Source organism: Phalangium opilio, unplaced genomic scaffold (assembly GCF_054372755.1).
Source record: "Phalangium opilio isolate 3A_F unplaced genomic scaffold, DU_Popi_V2 ptg000115l_1, whole genome shotgun sequence".
Taxonomy (NCBI): domain Eukaryota; kingdom Metazoa; phylum Arthropoda; class Arachnida; order Opiliones; family Phalangiidae; genus Phalangium; species Phalangium opilio.
In genome coordinates, this window is record NW_028324210.1 from 57,755 (window position 1) to 74,768 (window position 17,014).

The 17,014-nt window shown below is 38.6% G+C and overlaps 2 protein-coding genes across 3 annotated transcripts; one reads left to right on the plus strand and one right to left on the minus strand.

Moving 5' to 3' along the window:
- Positions 1-60: 60 nt before the first annotated feature.
- Positions 61-4,704, plus strand: LOC149623036 (zinc finger-containing ubiquitin peptidase 1-like). 2 transcript variants are annotated; one of them, XM_089853449.1, is made up of 7 exons: positions 61-297; positions 359-1,288; positions 1,605-1,871; positions 2,187-2,544; positions 3,195-3,322; positions 3,385-3,608; positions 3,688-4,704. In XM_089853449.1, the coding sequence occupies exons 2-7, from the start codon at positions 472-474 to the stop codon at positions 3,736-3,738; spliced, it is 1,845 nt and encodes a 614-aa protein (XP_089709575.1). In that variant the 5' UTR covers positions 61-297; positions 359-471; the 3' UTR covers positions 3,739-4,704. The 2 variants fall into 2 exon arrangements, with proteins under 2 accessions (XP_089709575.1, XP_089709576.1); XM_089853450.1 differs by having other exon boundaries at positions 65-297; positions 1,605-1,727.
- Positions 4,705-5,119: 415 nt separating this feature from the next.
- Positions 5,120-13,037, minus strand: Usp16-45 (ubiquitin specific protease 16/45). The gene is made up of 15 exons (XM_089853445.1): positions 12,588-13,037; positions 12,249-12,528; positions 12,044-12,168; positions 11,577-11,740; positions 11,436-11,483; positions 11,262-11,375; positions 11,062-11,204; positions 8,465-8,732; positions 8,337-8,393; positions 8,168-8,284; positions 7,979-8,090; positions 6,682-7,368; positions 6,456-6,550; positions 5,695-5,781; positions 5,120-5,618 (listed from the first exon to the last, which is right to left on the minus strand). Exons 1-15 carry the CDS (start codon positions 12,688-12,690, stop codon positions 5,211-5,213), a joined length of 2,808 nt encoding a protein of 935 aa, XP_089709571.1. The 5' UTR covers positions 12,691-13,037; the 3' UTR covers positions 5,120-5,210.
- Between the last annotated feature and the right edge of the window lie 3,977 nt (positions 13,038-17,014).

Here is a 17,014-nt window from a genome sequence, read left to right on the forward strand (position 1 = left end):
TGGACGTGTGCTATTTCCCAGCCTGCTTATGAGTAGCTTGTCGGCTGTCTGTCCGTTTCTTACGTTAGCCAATCAAATGGTGGGAAAAATTGATCGCTGGTTTCCAGTTGCCATAACAGGTTTGACAGTTGGTAAGCCTTTGCTGCCTTCAGCTGAGCTGCCTTTATCATCATTCCGAATCCGAACTGCGGCGTGTGTTTTCGCGGCTTTTTGACCTCAGCCTGCTTTAAAATATTAACTTTTAAAATTAATTTACAATTTAAGCTTACGATATTTAATGAATTTATGATTATAAAGGTATGTTAATCGAATCCAGATTTATTTTTCAATTTAGTTTTATTGTTTTTCTAATCCAAAGCTCCTTGGCTTCCGTTTGAGACACTATAAAAGGAGTGCATGGTCACTGTGGTCAGCTTGAAATTGAATAACTAAGGAAATAGAAAGATATAAATTATCGTATAGATTTTCAAAATGGCAGCGGCTAAAAATCCAGATCCAATTTATTCTTGCGAAATATGTGGAGAAGAAGGCCTAACTGAAGATGAAATGAGGTCTCACATGTTAACCACTCATATAGAAGGAGCTATTTCTTGCCCTTTCTGCGATCTGGGTGATATTTCCGCCGACGAAATGATTTTACACGTAAACGCCGTTCATTTGGATTACTTCCCAGTGCCAGATGGGACTGGAAGAGTCTCTTCCTCTAGTACTTATTGGGAAGATGCTTTATCAACCAATAATAATACCTCACCCGATAGTGATCGTATTGACTTATTAAACGGATCTCCCCAAAGATCTCAACTTAAATTGAACCTAAATCCACCCCGTATCCAAAAAACTGATTGTTGCAGTCCTAATTGTTCAAATGACGTAATAACCCATTGTCCTATATGCAATTACGCCAACGCTTCTCCCACAAAGTTACAAGAACATATAAATAGACAGCACTTTGATTTGACTAGCCCTTCCTTTCCCGAGTTTATAAATATGGATAAAAGCGGCAGTCGTTTTCTTTGTCCTTTGTGTAATAGAAGCTTGGAAACAATCCCCGATTTAGAGCTCCATGTTAATATGGATCACAAAGAAATTTTGAGTCCAATAAAATCGACTCAGGTCACTCCGGGAGACGAAAACTCCAACGAATCTTGCCTTGTATGCGGAAAATCCAATTTTAACTCTAGTTTAGAATTGGCCAATCATATAGAAGACCATTTTGATGGTAAATCCCCAAATGGAGTTCCTAGATCTCCTCTAACTCCGTTAATCGGGTCCCTGGAAGAGAAGGAAGGTGTGAAAACCCTAGCAATTAGCCTTATTCCTGATCAGCGCCACCTACCCATAGCGGCGACTTTGAGAACTACTGTAAAGCGGCAAGCCAATCAGATGTCGCTAAAATCTGGTGACGTCACTGACTGGCACTCTCGGGTCTTACCAAAAATGACGTCACCAGATTTTAGCGACATCTGATTGGCTTACCGCTTACAGTAGTTCTCAAAGTCACCGCTATGGGTAGATGGCGCTGATCAGGAATAAGGCTAATTGTTGTGAATTCTCAATTAGTAGAGGCGGCGTTTGAAGAAGCGTTTTTGTCTTTTTGGGGGTAGGAGGACCAAATTCGGATCACATGCTGGCCTTGGAGATGGAAAGACGCGAACGAGAAGAGCAAAGAATAAGAGAACAACGGGAATTTAAACTCCTACAAGCTCAATATGGAATGGATAATGAGGGTAATTTTCGGGAGCAATCCATAACCGCGATGCAAAGGGCGGTTTACGCTGGAGAAATGAGCGTGGCCGATTATTACAATCGTCAAGTTGAACTTCGTAATGCTGAAAGAGAAGGGGTTGATGACGGTAACTCTTACACCAAAGGTGTGACACGCATCCTGGACATACATCATCCCAAACATTACTACCTTGGCACTCGTTTCGTATAATTTCTAGTCGAGAAATTACTTATTTAGGCCTGTGAAGGTACTCGAGTTCGAGTAAAATTGGACTCGAAAACGCGGAGAGTCCACTTTTGAAAGGCTCGGACTCGAAACCTAAAAATCAGGACTCGCACACCTCTACCTTTTTTTTTTTTAAATTACTTTTCCGTTATAGTTTTTCTCCGTTTGATTTTGCAAAGTTGTTGTAATAAAATGATATTAAACGTGTTGCGTATTTTAATAATACTTTAAATAGGTTTGATCCCCAAAATTCGCGCCTTCAGCCTTACAACGGGCAACGTGGAGAGAGTTTGGCTAGCCACGACCGTGGACCATTATGGCTCCACTTACGGAGATAAAGGCTGGGGTTGCGGCTATAGAAACGTTCAGATGCTGCTCTCAACTTTAATGCATCACACTGGTTATAATCATTGCCTCTTCAATGGCAGAAATTCCTTGCCATCCATTTCTAAAATTCAAGAGCTTATTGAGACGGCTTGGCGCTTTGGCTTTGATCCCCAAGGATGCGAACAACTAGGAGGGAAATTGCACAATACTCGCAAATGGATCGGGGCGACGGAAGTTGTCACTTTTTTATCATCATTTAGAATACGGTACCCCAAATTAAGTCGTTTGTAAAGATTGTTGGTACTTGAGTCCGAGTTAGTGATGAAAATAAAAAAATTGGACTCGAAATCATATTTTAAGGAGTCGGCGAGTCCACTTTTACAGAGCTCGGACTCGACCTTAAAATCAGGACTCGCGCACTTCTATAGAGCTCGGACTCGACCTAAAAATCAGGACTCGCGCACTTCTATAGAGCTCGGACTCGACCTAAAAATCAGGACTCGCGCACTTCTATCGGCAGAGTTAGTGATAAAAATAAAAACAAATTGGACTCGAAATCATATTTTAAGGAGTCGGCGAGTCCACTTTCACAGAGCTCGGACTCTACCTAAAAATCAGGACTCGCGCACTTCTATCGGCCGAGTTAGTGATAAAAATAAAAACAAATTGGACTCGAAATCATATTTTAAGGAGTCGGCGAGTCCACTTTTACAGAGCTCGGACTCGACCTAAAAATCAGGACTCGCGCACTTCTATAGAGCTCGGACTCGACCTAAAAATCAGGACTCGCGCACTTCTATAGAGCTCGGACTCGACCTAAATATCAGGACTCGCGCACTTCTATAGAGCTCGGACTCGACCTAAAAATGAGGACTCGCGCACTTCTATCGATCGGTAAACTAATTTTTCTTCGTAGCTGCAAACTTATCGACTGTCACAGGCCAACGGGACCAAATTGTACTCATCCAGAAATGGTCAAATGGGTTAAAGATTATTTTAGTAAAGACGAAAACTTCAAAGCTCCAATTTATCTTCAACACCACGGTACTTTTTTCCTTTGGTCTACCAAAGAAAAACCCGCGATGCGATAACCTTTGTTTCATTAGGTCACAGTCGTACGATAATCGGCGTCGAAGAACTTAAAGACGGAGGATTACAATTAATCGTACTGGATCCTAGTCATAGTAAAGGGCAAATGGAGCAATTTAGCAATACCGCCTGCAACGCCAACGCCATGAGATTAGTTCGAAGGCCGCTTTCCGCTTTAAAAGCTCGCCAATATCAATTAGTCGTCGTTGACGGTGTCATGGAGAATGACAAAGAATATCAGGTTAATTTAAAGCTATTAGCATTAATATTAATTAACTTAACTTAACTGAAATCATTTCGCGTGTTGCGTTGTTTTTCAGGAGAGCAAAATACTTCGTTCCTATCGACTACCTCCCGATAATGGAGAATAAACTTTTAATTAATTAAATAATCCTGAACGTAGAATAAATTTAGGATCTTCAATTTCTCATTTACAATTTTAAAAGAGACTCCCGACTTAATTAAATTAAATATTATAAAATAAATCAACGCGCATCAAAGATTAGAGAATAGGGTAATGGCAGCCCTCTGCCTTCGACCGCGTCAAAGATTAGAGAATAGGGTAATGGCAGCCCTCTGCCTTCGACTGTATTAAGCTCTATGGGGAAATAACATGGGGTGCCATTAGTCTATAGTAGGTACATTCGAGTTTAAGTTTTAAAATCATGATCACGTGATGACCCGCGATGGGAAATTAAATATTATAAAATAAATCGACGCGCATCAAAGATTAGAGAATAGGGTAATGGCAGCCCTCTGCCTTCGACTGTATTAAGCTCTATGGGGAAATAACATGGGGTGCCATTAGTCTATAGTAGGTACATTCAAGTTTAAGTTTTAAAATCATGATCACGTGATGACCCGTGATGGGAAAAATGATATTGTAACGCGTGGTGATACCTGCGTTCAATTAAAATAGGAAAAATCGCTTAATTAAAAACTGTCCGCAACTAAAATTAACTCCCCTAATTAAAGAAACTATAGTTGAGAAATTCCCTCATCGTCTAGAACAATTAAGGATAAAAAATTAAATTTAAATTTACTTATTTGCTTTCTTTTCTTTTTAATTATCCTAAGCTGTGATAAGGAAAATAAATGATAAGTTTTAAACTTTTCCTTCTTTTTTGCGATGATCTAAATCTCATTAAATAATGATAGCACAAATATAATGAATAAATAATTATGCCTCATATATAAAATAAAGCACAAGAAATTATTATAATTCGTTGATCAATTATTTTTTTTTGTAAATAGTAATTAAATTGTTGCCTTGGAAAAATAATAAATTTGAAATTAAAAGCACTACCTCCAACACAATAAAATTAAATTTTGTTAAACTAGTCGACTTAATTAATTATTTTTTAATTGGTTCCATTATTTGTTGTTTACAAGGTTATATAATTTCTACCGTATTAGTAGTGGCACTGGGCACCACCGAGATAGCCAGAAATTCAAGATGGCGGCAAATTATCGTATCAGTAGTGTGCACCACCGAAATAGGCAGGAATTCAAGATGGCGGCAAATTATCGTATCAGTAGTGTGCACCACCCAGATAGCCAGAAATTCAAGATGGCGGCCAACCATCGTATTAGTAGTGTGCACCACCGAAATAGCCAGAAATTCAAGATGGCGGCCAACCATCGTATTAGTAGTATACACCACCGAAATAGCCAGAAATTCAAGATGGCGGCCAACTCTAGCTATCCGTATACGGAAGATTGTATTTTTTTTAAATAAAAATGAAACGATAATCGCCCCTAAACATAATTTATTGGTTTTATTCTCATTCCAAAGATATTTTGATTGATTAATTGTAAAATATATATTTACATCTAAATTTAATTACACTATTCTTTCGTAAAATAGCAAATAGGCCTGACACCTCAAAACGGCGGATTCGGTGACTTGACTGACGTGAGTATCGCTAACGTGATACCATTTCCCGCCGTGTATTTCCGGTTCCTCGATATAATTCATTTCGGCATTATCCGCCGTCGCCGCCGCCGCCGATTCACCGCCGCGGTTGTTTTTCTCGTCAAAATCCTTTTTCTTCATAAATTCCTCCAAGAGTGAATCAACATCGGCTTGACTCAAAGCTTTATCATTTAGAAACGATAAATTGGGTATTCCAGTACCGCTTTTTCTAATATAGGCGGTGTAATGACCACCGCTTAAAGTACCACTATGATGAACGACCCCGCAAAGGGAGTAGAGAATTTTATTTTGACCCATTTTTAAGTGAGGAAGACCCTGGGGAATATTTAAAGTTAGAAACCTTGGTCGACCTTCGTTCGGGAAACGGAACGGAAGTAATAAAATCAATTACCAAGGCTATGGAACTACAAAAGGGAGCCAAATCTAGGATGAGAGGGAAATCTACAAACTGGTTGACTTTCGTTAAAGACATTCCAGACTGTCAAGTTTAAATTAAATTAATATACGATAAGTTAAGTGACATTAGGGCTAATTACTATTACAGGGTTCATACAACTTTTGGAAAACAAATTTCCCTGAGATTTCCAGGTTTTTTCAACATATACTTCCCTGAGTTTTCCAGGTTTCTCCCCAGATATGGAGTATCCTATGGAGCCAATGTTAATGGAGGGGGAGGGATAAATAGGACTATAACATACTAAAAGGACATCCCCGTATCCCTAGTAAAACCAGAGTTATGAGCCTCCAAAGTATAGTGTAATGTTAATCCTATGGAGGGGGGTATGTTTATGAACATTTTGATTAATTACTCGGCCCCTGTTTGTCATAGCCCTAAGTTTTTAGTATGGTTGGATGGGGGACAAATTGGACTATAACATACTCAAAGGACATGCACATATCTCTACTAGAACCAGAGTTATGAGCCTCCAAAGTATAGTTTAATGCTATTCCTATGGAGGGGGGTATGTTCACGAACATTTTGCTTAAATACTCGGCCCCTGTTTGACGTAAATTTCCCTGATTTCCCTGAATTTTACTAAAAATTCTAAATTTCCCTGAGGTTTTTGTCAACTATTTATTTCCCTGATTATTCCAGGTTTTCCCTGTTTTCCAGGTTTGTATGAACCCTGCTATTAGGGCCTTAATAAATACCTGATGAAAGCGTTTTAAATGTAAAGTAAGAACAGCTGGCGGATTAAAAACGTGAAGTTGTTTGGTGGCGTTTGTGTACACCATTGGTTGCTTATCTAATGGTATTTCATTAATATACCAATTATTACTATAATTACTTTAATTCGCGAGTACCCCCGCGCGAGTCCGACTCGTAACCTAAAAAGTGGGACTCGCACACCCGTAATTAATAATAATATATAAATACCTTTTTCGAGTCCCGACTGCTCAGCCTTAATCTTGGTGCAATTATCGCATCCAAATTTATTTTTTCCCATCAGAAGTTCGGGATGAGTGAAAAGGTTAAGACAAGAAAGAACGGAACATTCGTGAGAGGTCGGGGCGTAACGGGGAGCCAAACTCGTCCACGATTTTTGTTTCCATTCTTGTTTCAAAGATTTCCATTCATCCTCCGTCGTCGTCGTTGTCGTCGTGGTGGCGACGGCGGAATTTTCCTTCTCGGGTTTATCCGCGTGTCCTAAACCGGAATCCGTGCTTCCGAGATGGTACATCGTATCCTTAGGAAGAGGGACGACGGGTGACCCTATTGCATTGCCGTCATCAGGCGATTCAATCAGGCTATCCTTGCTTTCGCATTTATTCCCGCGAATCACCAACTCCGAGACGGCTTGAACTAAAACGTCCATGTCCTTCTCCTTATTGTTATCGATGTCCGATCCGACTATCGTCACTTCGGAGGAGGAAGAGAGAGTTCTGGACAGAGATGTACTTTGATCCGAATCGGCGACGATAGAATCGTTAGTACTTGTCGATTCCGAAGTATTATGGCATTCGTTTTCAGTTTTATTATTTTTGTCATTGGTAGGAAAATTGGAAGAAGTTTCTTGACTGACATTATCGTCTTCGTTGTCTTCTATATCAGCGTCATTAACGTCTACAATAAAATATTTCAGCAATAAGTTCAGTAATTATTAGAGATAAGCGAGTCCCGATTCTTAGGTTCCAAGAACTCGGACTCAAAACTCGTTTTTCTATCGGACTCGATTAAGAATTCCGGACTCGGAACTCGTTTTTCTATCGGACTCGATTAAGAATTCCGGACTCGGAACTCGTTTTTCTATCGGACTCGATTAAGAATTCCGGACTCGGAACTCGTTTTTCTATTGGACTCGATTAAGAATTCCGGACTCGGAACTCGTTTTTCTATTGGACTCGATTAAGAATTCCGGACTCGGAACTCGTTTTTCTATTGGACTCGATTAAGAATTCCGGACTCGGAACTCGTTTTTCTATTGGACTCGATTAAGAATTCTGGACTCGGAACTCGTTTTTTTATTGGACTCGATTAAGAATTCTGGACTCGGAACTCGGTTTTCTATTGGACTCGAATTAAGGACTCCATTATGAATTCTGGACTTGGTGAGATCGACCCGACCTGGAAAATTGGACTCGACCAGTCCACTTTTCCAGGACTCGCGTCTCCAAACCTAAAAATTAGGTGTCGCCGCACACCTCTAATAAGTTCTTCTAATTAGATTAATTACCAGCTTCAGACCCTTCGTCTTCGTTTCCAGTTCCTTCCGATCGAAATACGGACTCGGAAGATGCGGAAAGTGGAACGACTTTAGCCGATTTCTTAGTTAATTTCGCTTGTTTCTAAGCAATTAGCAAATTGTTTGGTCAACTCATAATGTACAAAGATTAATTAAAAAGTTATTTAAAATTAAATATACTTTAATTTCCTTCTTCGTTTGCCTTTTGAGTTTTTTCTCTTGGTATTTTGAAGGTCCTTTTCTATCATCTGGACCATCTTCGGAAAAACTTTTTCGGTGTAACCCTGGTCTCGTTGGCTAATTAATTATTGTAATTAGTTTAAGATACGTTGGTTTAATTAAAACTAACCTTTTCTTCGCAAACTGGAAGGGAAAGGTCCATGAAAGACTCAAAAACCTGAGATGTCTATTTTTTTAAAGTCAAACCAAGAAATAATTCAAAAACTAATTAAGTTTTAACTTAATTAACTTAATTACCATTTGGCACTGCTCGCATAAAACGGTACTAACAAGCTGTCCACCAAATACTTTATCAATAACAGTATGCATCGCGTTTTTACCCAACGCTTTAACTTTGAGTTTAACATCTTCCTCAACTTGGTCGGGTCTGGTTTTTTCCGTTAAATTAAAAAGTTTTAATACAGCCCTCTTTTGCCTTTTAACTTCCTCAGTTCGAACTGAGTCTAAAAGACACCTAAGAAATTCGTGACTATCTTGTTGATAACCGCCACGAAACTGAGAAAACCTAATTAGTAGATTAAGTACTTTAATAATTAGGAAAAAAGACTAGGTCAGCGGGTGCTCGACATCGAGTCCGAGTCCTCAAAGTTTCAAAGAATTAGACTAGATTAAGAATTCTGGACTCGGAACAATGTTTTTATGGACTTGACGGGGATAACGAGTACCGAAAAATCGGACTCGACGGGGATAACGAGTGCCGAAAAATCGGACTCGACGGGGATAACGAGTGCCGAAAAATCGGACTCGACGGGGATAACGAGTGCCGAAAAATCGGACTCGACGGGGATAACGAGTGCCGAAAAATCGGACTCGACGGGGATAACGAGTGCCGAAAAATCGGACTCGACGGGGATAACGAGTGCCGAAAAATCGGACTCGACGGGGATAACGAGTGCCGAAAAATCGGACTCGACGGGGACGACGAGTGCCGAAAAATCGGACTCGACGGGGATAACGAGTGCCGAAAAATCGGACTCGACGGGGATAACGAGTGCCGAAAAATCGGACTCGACGGGGACGACGAGTGCCGAAAAATCGGACTCGACGGGGATAACGAGTGCCGAAAAATCGGACTCGACGGGGACGACGAGTGCCGAAAAATCGGACTCGACGAGGATAACGAGTGCCGAAAAATCGGACTCGACGGGGACGACGAGTGTCGAAAAATCGGACTCGACGGGGACGACGAGTGCCGAAAAATCGGACTCGACGGGGATAACGAGTGCCGAAAAATCGGACTCGACGGGATCTACGAGTGTCGAAAAATCGGACTCGACGGGGATAACGAGTGCCGAAAAATCGGACTCGACGGGGATAACGAGTGCCGAAAAATCGGACTCGACGGGGATAACGAGTGCCGAAAAATCGGACTCGACGGGGATAACGAGTGCCGAAAAATCGGACTCGACGGGGATAACGAGTGCCGAAAAATCGGACTCGACGGGGATAACGAGTGCCGAAAAATCGGACTCGACGGGGATAACGAGTGCCGAAAAATCGGACTCGACGGGGACGACGAGTGCCGAAAAATCGGACTCGACGGGGATAACGAGTGCCGAAAAATCGGACTCGACGGGGATAACGAGTGCCGAAAAATCGGACTCGACGGGGACGACGAGTGCCGAAAAATCGGACTCGACGGGGATAACGAGTGCCGAAAAATCGGACTCGACGGGGACGACGAGTGCCGAAAAATCGGACTCGACGAGGATAACGAGTGCCGAAAAATCGGACTCGACGGGGACGACGAGTGTCGAAAAATCGGACTCGACGGGGACGACGAGTGCCGAAAAATCGGACTCGACGGGGATAACGAGTGCCGAAAAAATCGGACTCGACGGGATCTACGAGTGTCGAAAAATCGGACTCGACGGGGATAACGAGTGCCGAAAAATCGGACTCGACGGGGATAACGAGTGCCGAAAAATCGGACTCGACGGGGATAACGAGTGCCGAAAAATCGGACTCGACGGGGATAACGAGTGCCGAAAAATCGGACTCGACGGGGATAACGAGTGCCGAAAAATCGGACTCGACGGGGATAACGAGTGCCGAAAAATCGGACTCGACGGGGATAACGAGTGCCGAAAAATCGGACTCGACGGGGACGACGAGTGCCGAAAAATCGGACTCGACGGGGATAACGAGTGCCGAAAAATCGGACTCGACGGGGACGACTAGTGCCGAAAAATTGGACTCGACGGGGATAACGAGTGCCGAAAAATCGGACTCGACGGGGACGACGAGTGCCGAAAAATCGGACTCGACGAGGATAACGAGTGCCGAAAAATCGGACTCGACGGGGACGACGAGTGTCGAAAAATCGGACTCGACGGGGACGACGAGTGCCGAAAAATCGGACTCGACGGGGATAACGAGTGCCGAAAAATCGGACTCGACGGGATCTACGAGTGTCGAAAAATCGGACTCGACGGGATCTACGAGTGCCGAAAAATCGGACTCGACGGGGACGACGAGTGCCGAAAAATCGGACTCGACGGGGATAACGAGTGCCGAAAAATCGGACTCGACGGGATCTACGAGTGTCGAAAAATCGGACTCGACGGGATCTACGAGTGCCGAAAAATCGGACTCGACGGGGACGACGAGTGCCGAAAAATCGGACTCGACGGGGATAACGAGTGCCGAAAAATCGGACTCGACGGGATCTACGAGTGTCGAAAAATCGGACTCGACGGGATCTACGAGTGCCGAAAAATCGGACTCGACGGGATCTACGAGTGTCGAAAAATCGGACTCGACGGGGACGACGAGTGCCGAAAAATCGGACTCAAGGACTCGCGCACTTCTAAAACAGACGGAAAGAGAGTTACCTTTGAACAATTAAGGAAAATAATGGTTTGGGATTTATGTTTGGTGATTTTTTTTGCTGAGGAGATGAATTCATTTCGCGTAAAAGGTTTGTTAAAGTTACAGCCATGCTTTCACTGGGTGGTAACGGAAGCGTCATGTATTCCTAACAATTAAAATTCGATTTAAGACTCTCCTAAACTCTGAAATATGTAGTTAATACATCTTCAATATCATTTCTCAGTTCAGCCGGCGTTTTTATCCTCCATTCAGTCTCTTTTCCAGCTTTACAATGCTCTTCTAACGCCGCCAAAAAGCAAGGAATTTGACTTAGATTCTTTAAAAGAATCAAATAATTAATGAAAATAATTAAAACCCTTGGTTAAAATTCAATTACTTGTAATACAGCATTAAAAAAGCATGTATTTGTCAAATTAACTAAACCCTATAGACGGAGACGGAGAGAAAAATGTGGAATGTATAATTTAGTATTAAATTTTTATCAAATCAAGGGGTGTCATAAAAACTATTATCATACCCTAACTTGCGCAGAATTGGAATCAGAAATTAAACCATTAATTTTCTTAGTTTCATTAATTTTTAAACTAGACTCCCCCTTAACACCTTTCTCGGGTGTAACTTTTATGTTTTCAACTGTTTCTGAGTTAACAGCTTCATTCAGAGTTTCTTTGAGTACGGGTTCTACAAAATTCCACCGGTCAATTAAAATTAAAATTAATTTTAATACTAAAATTAGCCTTATTCCTGTTCAGCGCCACCTACCCATAGCGGCGACTTTGAGAACTACTGTAAAGCGGCAAGCCAATCAGATGTCGCTAAAATCTGGTGACGTCACTGACTGGCACTCTCGGGTCTTACCAAAAATGACGTCACCAGATTTTAGCGACATCTGATTGGCTTGCCGCTTACAGTAGTTCTCAAAGTCACCGCTATGGGTAGATGGCGCTGATCAGGAATAAGGCTAATTCTCATTCCTAAACTCACTAGGTTTGGATGGAAGTTTATTAGAGTTTTTACTTAAAATATCCACTTGTTTCTTAATAAATTCAACACACTCTGATAAACGTTTAGATGATTCTAAATCAACTTCATCATCACACTGATAACACCTTTCAAATGTTTTTTTTTCAGGGAAAATCACGATAAACCATGGTGGAATTTATAGGACTATAATTAATTAATATATTACCATATACTCCATAAACTAGTATTAACGACAATAGAGTGTGAATCAGAATGAGGAGTTTCATAATGTTCCAACGCGTGTTTTGACCTGGATAATCTACCACAACCTTGATGACAACATTGTAAACACATCCATATTGTTTCGCAAAATTCCTCCTCATCTTTTACGCTAATATTTTCTTTTTTGGAACAGTTTTGACAAGAGCCAAATTGCAATTTTCCTTTAAAACCTTTCTTAACAGCCCCAAGATTGACAGCTTTTGTCACGTGTGGACAACACTTGTCTTTGAAAAAATTAATTTATTAAGAATGAATTTGACAAGCCTCTCATTATTAGTCATACTAGATTGGGAATTGTTTTCCTCATCGGAGGAATTAGAACCAAGAATCTCGCCTGGATCAGCTTGATGTTTTTGACGGCCATGTAACTTCTTCTTTTTAGTCATTTTCAACCAAATTTAAAGAAAACCTTATCTCTACTCTAAATTTTAACTGACACGCGACCTAATATTGACCAATTAAAATTATTTTATAATTAAAACACGCGGACCCCATCACTTCAGCTTAGGACTTGTTCAAATCAGGATACCCAAGAACTTGGAAAGCGTGAAATATAAAGAATTTTCAGCTACCTTAAAGTTGAGTTCATTATCAGTGAAAAAATATCCAATATATAATGGAAATAACTTAATTACGCCTTAAATTAAAGACAAAACTTAAAACTAAACACGTTTTTCTTCATATCCATTTTTTTTATTATAATCAGAGCCTACTCGATCTACCCCGCTCACAGGACGCCACTAATTTGCATAAGTTTGCAGCAAACCAATTTTTTGCATAAGGCCGCCAATTTCAAAGGTTTGCTTCTAAAATACTAATTTGCATAAATTCTACAAACTTTTTCTTGCATAAGGCCGGTATTTTCAATAGTTTGCAGCCAATATACTAATTTGCATAAAATTCACCAGCAAACCTCCCCGTGCATAAGGCCGCTTATTTCAAAGGTTTGCCACAAGAATACTAATTTGCATATATTTAACGAAAATTCGGTGAAACTCATGGTTTTTTCAAGGAAACCTATTAAATTATTTGCGCTCATAATTTAGGGAATAGTTTTAAACCATAAATCAAGGGTTTCACAGGTTTCAAACCAAATTTGTATTTTGCATAAAAAGTATAAAACAAGCAAACTTGATGAAACTCATGGTTTTTTCAAGGAAACCTATTAAGTTATTTACGTTCATAATTTAGAGATTAATTTTATACCATAATATCAAGGGTTTCACAGGTTTCAAACGAAATTTGTATTTTGCATAAAAAGTATAAAACCAGCAAACTCGATGAAACTCATGGTTTTTTCAAGGAAATCCATGGAGTTATTTACGCTCATAATTTAGGGAATTAAGCCATTATATCAAGGGTTTCACAGGTTTCAAACCAAATTTGTATTTTGCATAAAAAGTATAAAACAAGCAAACTCGATGAAACTCATGGTTTTTTCAAGGAAATCCATGGAGTTATTTACGCTCATAATTTAGGGAATAGTTTTAAGCCATTATATCAAGGGTTTCACAGGTTTCAAACCAAATTTGTATTTTGCATAAAAAGTATAAAACAAGCAAACTCGATGAAACTCACGATTTTTTCAAGGAAACCTATTAAGTTATTTACGTTCATAATTTAGCCATTAGTTTTATACCATAATATCAAGGGTTTCACAGGTTTCAAACCAAATTTGTATTTTGCATAAATATTAAATAACATGCAAACTTGATGAAACTCATGGTTTTTTCAAGGAAACCAATGGAGTTATTTACGCTCATAATTTAGCGATTAATTTTATACCATAATATCAAGGGTTTCACAGGTTTCAAACCAAATTTGTATTTTGCATAAATATTAAATAACATGCAAACTTGATGAAACTCATGGTTTTTTCAAGGAAATCCATGGAGTTATTTATGCTCATAATTTAGGGAATAGTTTTAAGCCATTATATCAAGGGTTTCACAGGTTTCAAACCAAATTTGTATTTTGCATAAAAAGTATAAAACAAGCAAACTCGATGAAACTCATGGTTTTTTCAAGGAAATCCATGGAGTTATTTACGCTCATAATTTAGGGAATAGTTTTAAGCCATTATATCAAGGGTTTCACAGGTTTCAAACCAAATTTGTATTTTGCATAAAAAGTATAAAACAAGCAAACTCGATGAAACTCACGATTTTTTCAAGGAAACCTATTAAGTTATTTACGTTCATAATTTAGCCATTAGTTTTATACCATAATATCAAGGGTTTCACAGGTTTCAAACCAAATTTGTATTTTGCATAAATATTAAATAACATGCAAACTTGATGAAACTCATGGTTTTTTCAAGGAAACCAATGGAGTTATTTACGCTCATAATTTAGCGATTAATTTTATACCATAATATCAAGGGTTTCACAGGTTTCAAACCAAATTTGTATTTTGCATAAATATTAAATAACATGCAAACTTGATGAAACTCATGGTTTTTTCAAGGAAATCCATGGAGTTATTTATACTCATAATTTAGGGAATAGTTTTAAGCCATTATATCAAGGGTTTCACAGGTTTCAAACCAAATTTGTATTTTGCATAAAAAGTATAAAACAAGCAAACTCGATGAAACTCATGGTTTTTTCAAGGAAATCCATGGAGTTATTTACGCTCATAATTTAGGGAATAGTTTTAAGCCATTATATCAAGGGTTTCACAGGTTTCAAACCAAATTTGTATTTTGCATAAAAAGTATAAAACAAGCAAACTCGATGAAACTCACGATTTTTTCAAGGAAACCTATTAAGTTATTTACGTTCATAATTTAGCCATTAGTTTTATACCATAATATCAAGGGTTTCACAGGTTTCAAACCAAATTTGTATTTTGCATAAATATTAAATAACATGCAAACTTGATGAAACTCATGGTTTTTTCAAGGAAACCAATGGAGTTATTTACGCTCATAATTTAGCGATTAATTTTATACCATAATATCAAGGGTTTCACAGGTTTCAAACCAAATTTGTATTTTGCATAAATATTAAATAACATGCAAACTTGATGAAACTCATGGTTTTTTCAAGGAAATCCATGGAGTTATTTATGCTCATAATTTAGGGAATAGTTTTAAGCCATTATATCAAGGGTTTCACAGGTTTCAAACCAAATTTGTATTTTGCATAAAAAGTATAAAACAAGCAAACTCGATGAAACTCACGATTTTTTCAAGGAAACCTATTAAGTTATTTACGTTCATAATTTAGCCATTAGTTTTATACCATAATATCAAGGGTTTCACAGGTTTCAAAATAAATTTGTATTTTGCATAAATATTAAATAACATGCAAACTTGATGAAACTCATGGTTTTTTCAAGGAAACCAATGGAGTTATTTACGCTCATAATTTAGGGAATAGTTTTAAGCCATTATATCAAGGGTTTCACAGGTTTCAACCCAAATTTGTATTTTGCATAAAAAGTATAAAACAAGCAAACTCGATGAAACTCACGATTTTTTCAAGGAAACCTATTAAGTTATTTACGTTCATAATTTAGCCATTAGTTTTATACCATAATATCAAGGGTTTCACAGGTTTCAAACCAAATTTGTATTTTGCATAAATATTAAATAACATGCAAACTTGATGAAACTCATGGTTTTTTCAAGGAAATCCATGGAGTTATTTACGCTCATAATTTAGGGAATAGTTTTAAGCCATTATATCAAGGGTTTCACAGGTTTCACACCAAATTTGTATTTTGCATAAAAAGTATAAAACAAGCAAACTCGATGAAACTCTTGGTTTTTTCAAGGAAATCCATGGAGTTATTTACGCTCATAATTTAGGGAATAGTTTTAAGCCATTATATCAAGGGTTTCACAGGTTTCAAACCAAATTTGTATTTTGCATAAATTTGAAATTTAAAGCAAACTTGATGAAACTCATGGTTTTTTCAAGGAAACCTATTAAGTTATTTACGCTCATAATTTATCGATTAATTTTATACCATAATATCAAGGGTTTCACAGGTTTCAAACCAAATTTGTATTTTGCATAAAAAGTATGAAACAAGCAAACTCGGTTAAACTCATGGTTTTTTCAAGGAAACCTATTAAGTTATTTACGTTTATAATTTAGCGACTACTTTTATACCATAATATCAAAGGTTTCACAGGTTTCAAACCAAATTTGTATTTTGCATAAATTTGATATTTAAAGCAAACTTGATGAAACTCACGATTTTTTCAAGGAAACCTATTAAGTTAGTTACAACGTTAATTTAAAATTTAAATTTTGAATGTATATAACCATTCCACAATTGAAATTTTTATTTTCTTAACATTGAAGTTTTTAACAGGGATTTTTAACAAGGGATGGTGGAATAAAGTATAAATGTATATAGTGGTCAGGGAGTCTTCGACTGCCTGTTCTTAGAGCTCTCTGGTTTCGGTCTCACCGATGGGAGCTTCGTGCACCCGCACCTAATTAACTTGGTTACGCGCATCACGTGACCACGCAAATCCCTATTCAAAAATAGAGGGTTCTTCATGCTAGCTTAGGCCTTAGAAAGTTAGAAGCAACGCCGCCAATATTACGTGTTCACTACACATGCAGTGATATTTTTTAATTTTATCGGGCGTTAACTCGACTCCCCCAAAGGCGTTAATCCATCTAAAACACTTATCTTGTAGAGTTTTAGCTGTAGAGAAAGAGTAAAAACCATTCCCTTTACTTCAGTTTT

Coding starts and splice junctions, on each gene's coding strand:
- LOC149623036 (XM_089853449.1), top strand. CDS start 472: ATGGCAGCGGCTAAAAATCCAGATCCAATTTATTCTTGCGAAATATGT. Junction 2,545..3,194: donor TTATCATCATTTAGAATACG/GTACCCCAAATT, acceptor TTTTCTTCGTAG/CTGCAAACTTATCGACTGTC. Junction 3,609..3,687: donor AGAATGACAAAGAATATCAG/GTTAATTTAAAG, acceptor GTTGTTTTTCAG/GAGAGCAAAATACTTCGTTC.
- Usp16-45 (XM_089853445.1), bottom strand. CDS start 12,690: ATGACTAAAAAGAAGAAGTTACATGGCCGTCAAAAACATCAAGCTGAT. Junction 11,741..12,043: donor TAAACTTCCATCCAAACCTA/GTGAGTTTAGGA, acceptor GGAATTTTGTAG/AACCCGTACTCAAAGAAACT. Junction 6,551..6,681: donor GCAGTCGGGACTCGAAAAAG/GTATTTATATAT, acceptor AAATACCATTAG/ATAAGCAACCAATGGTGTAC.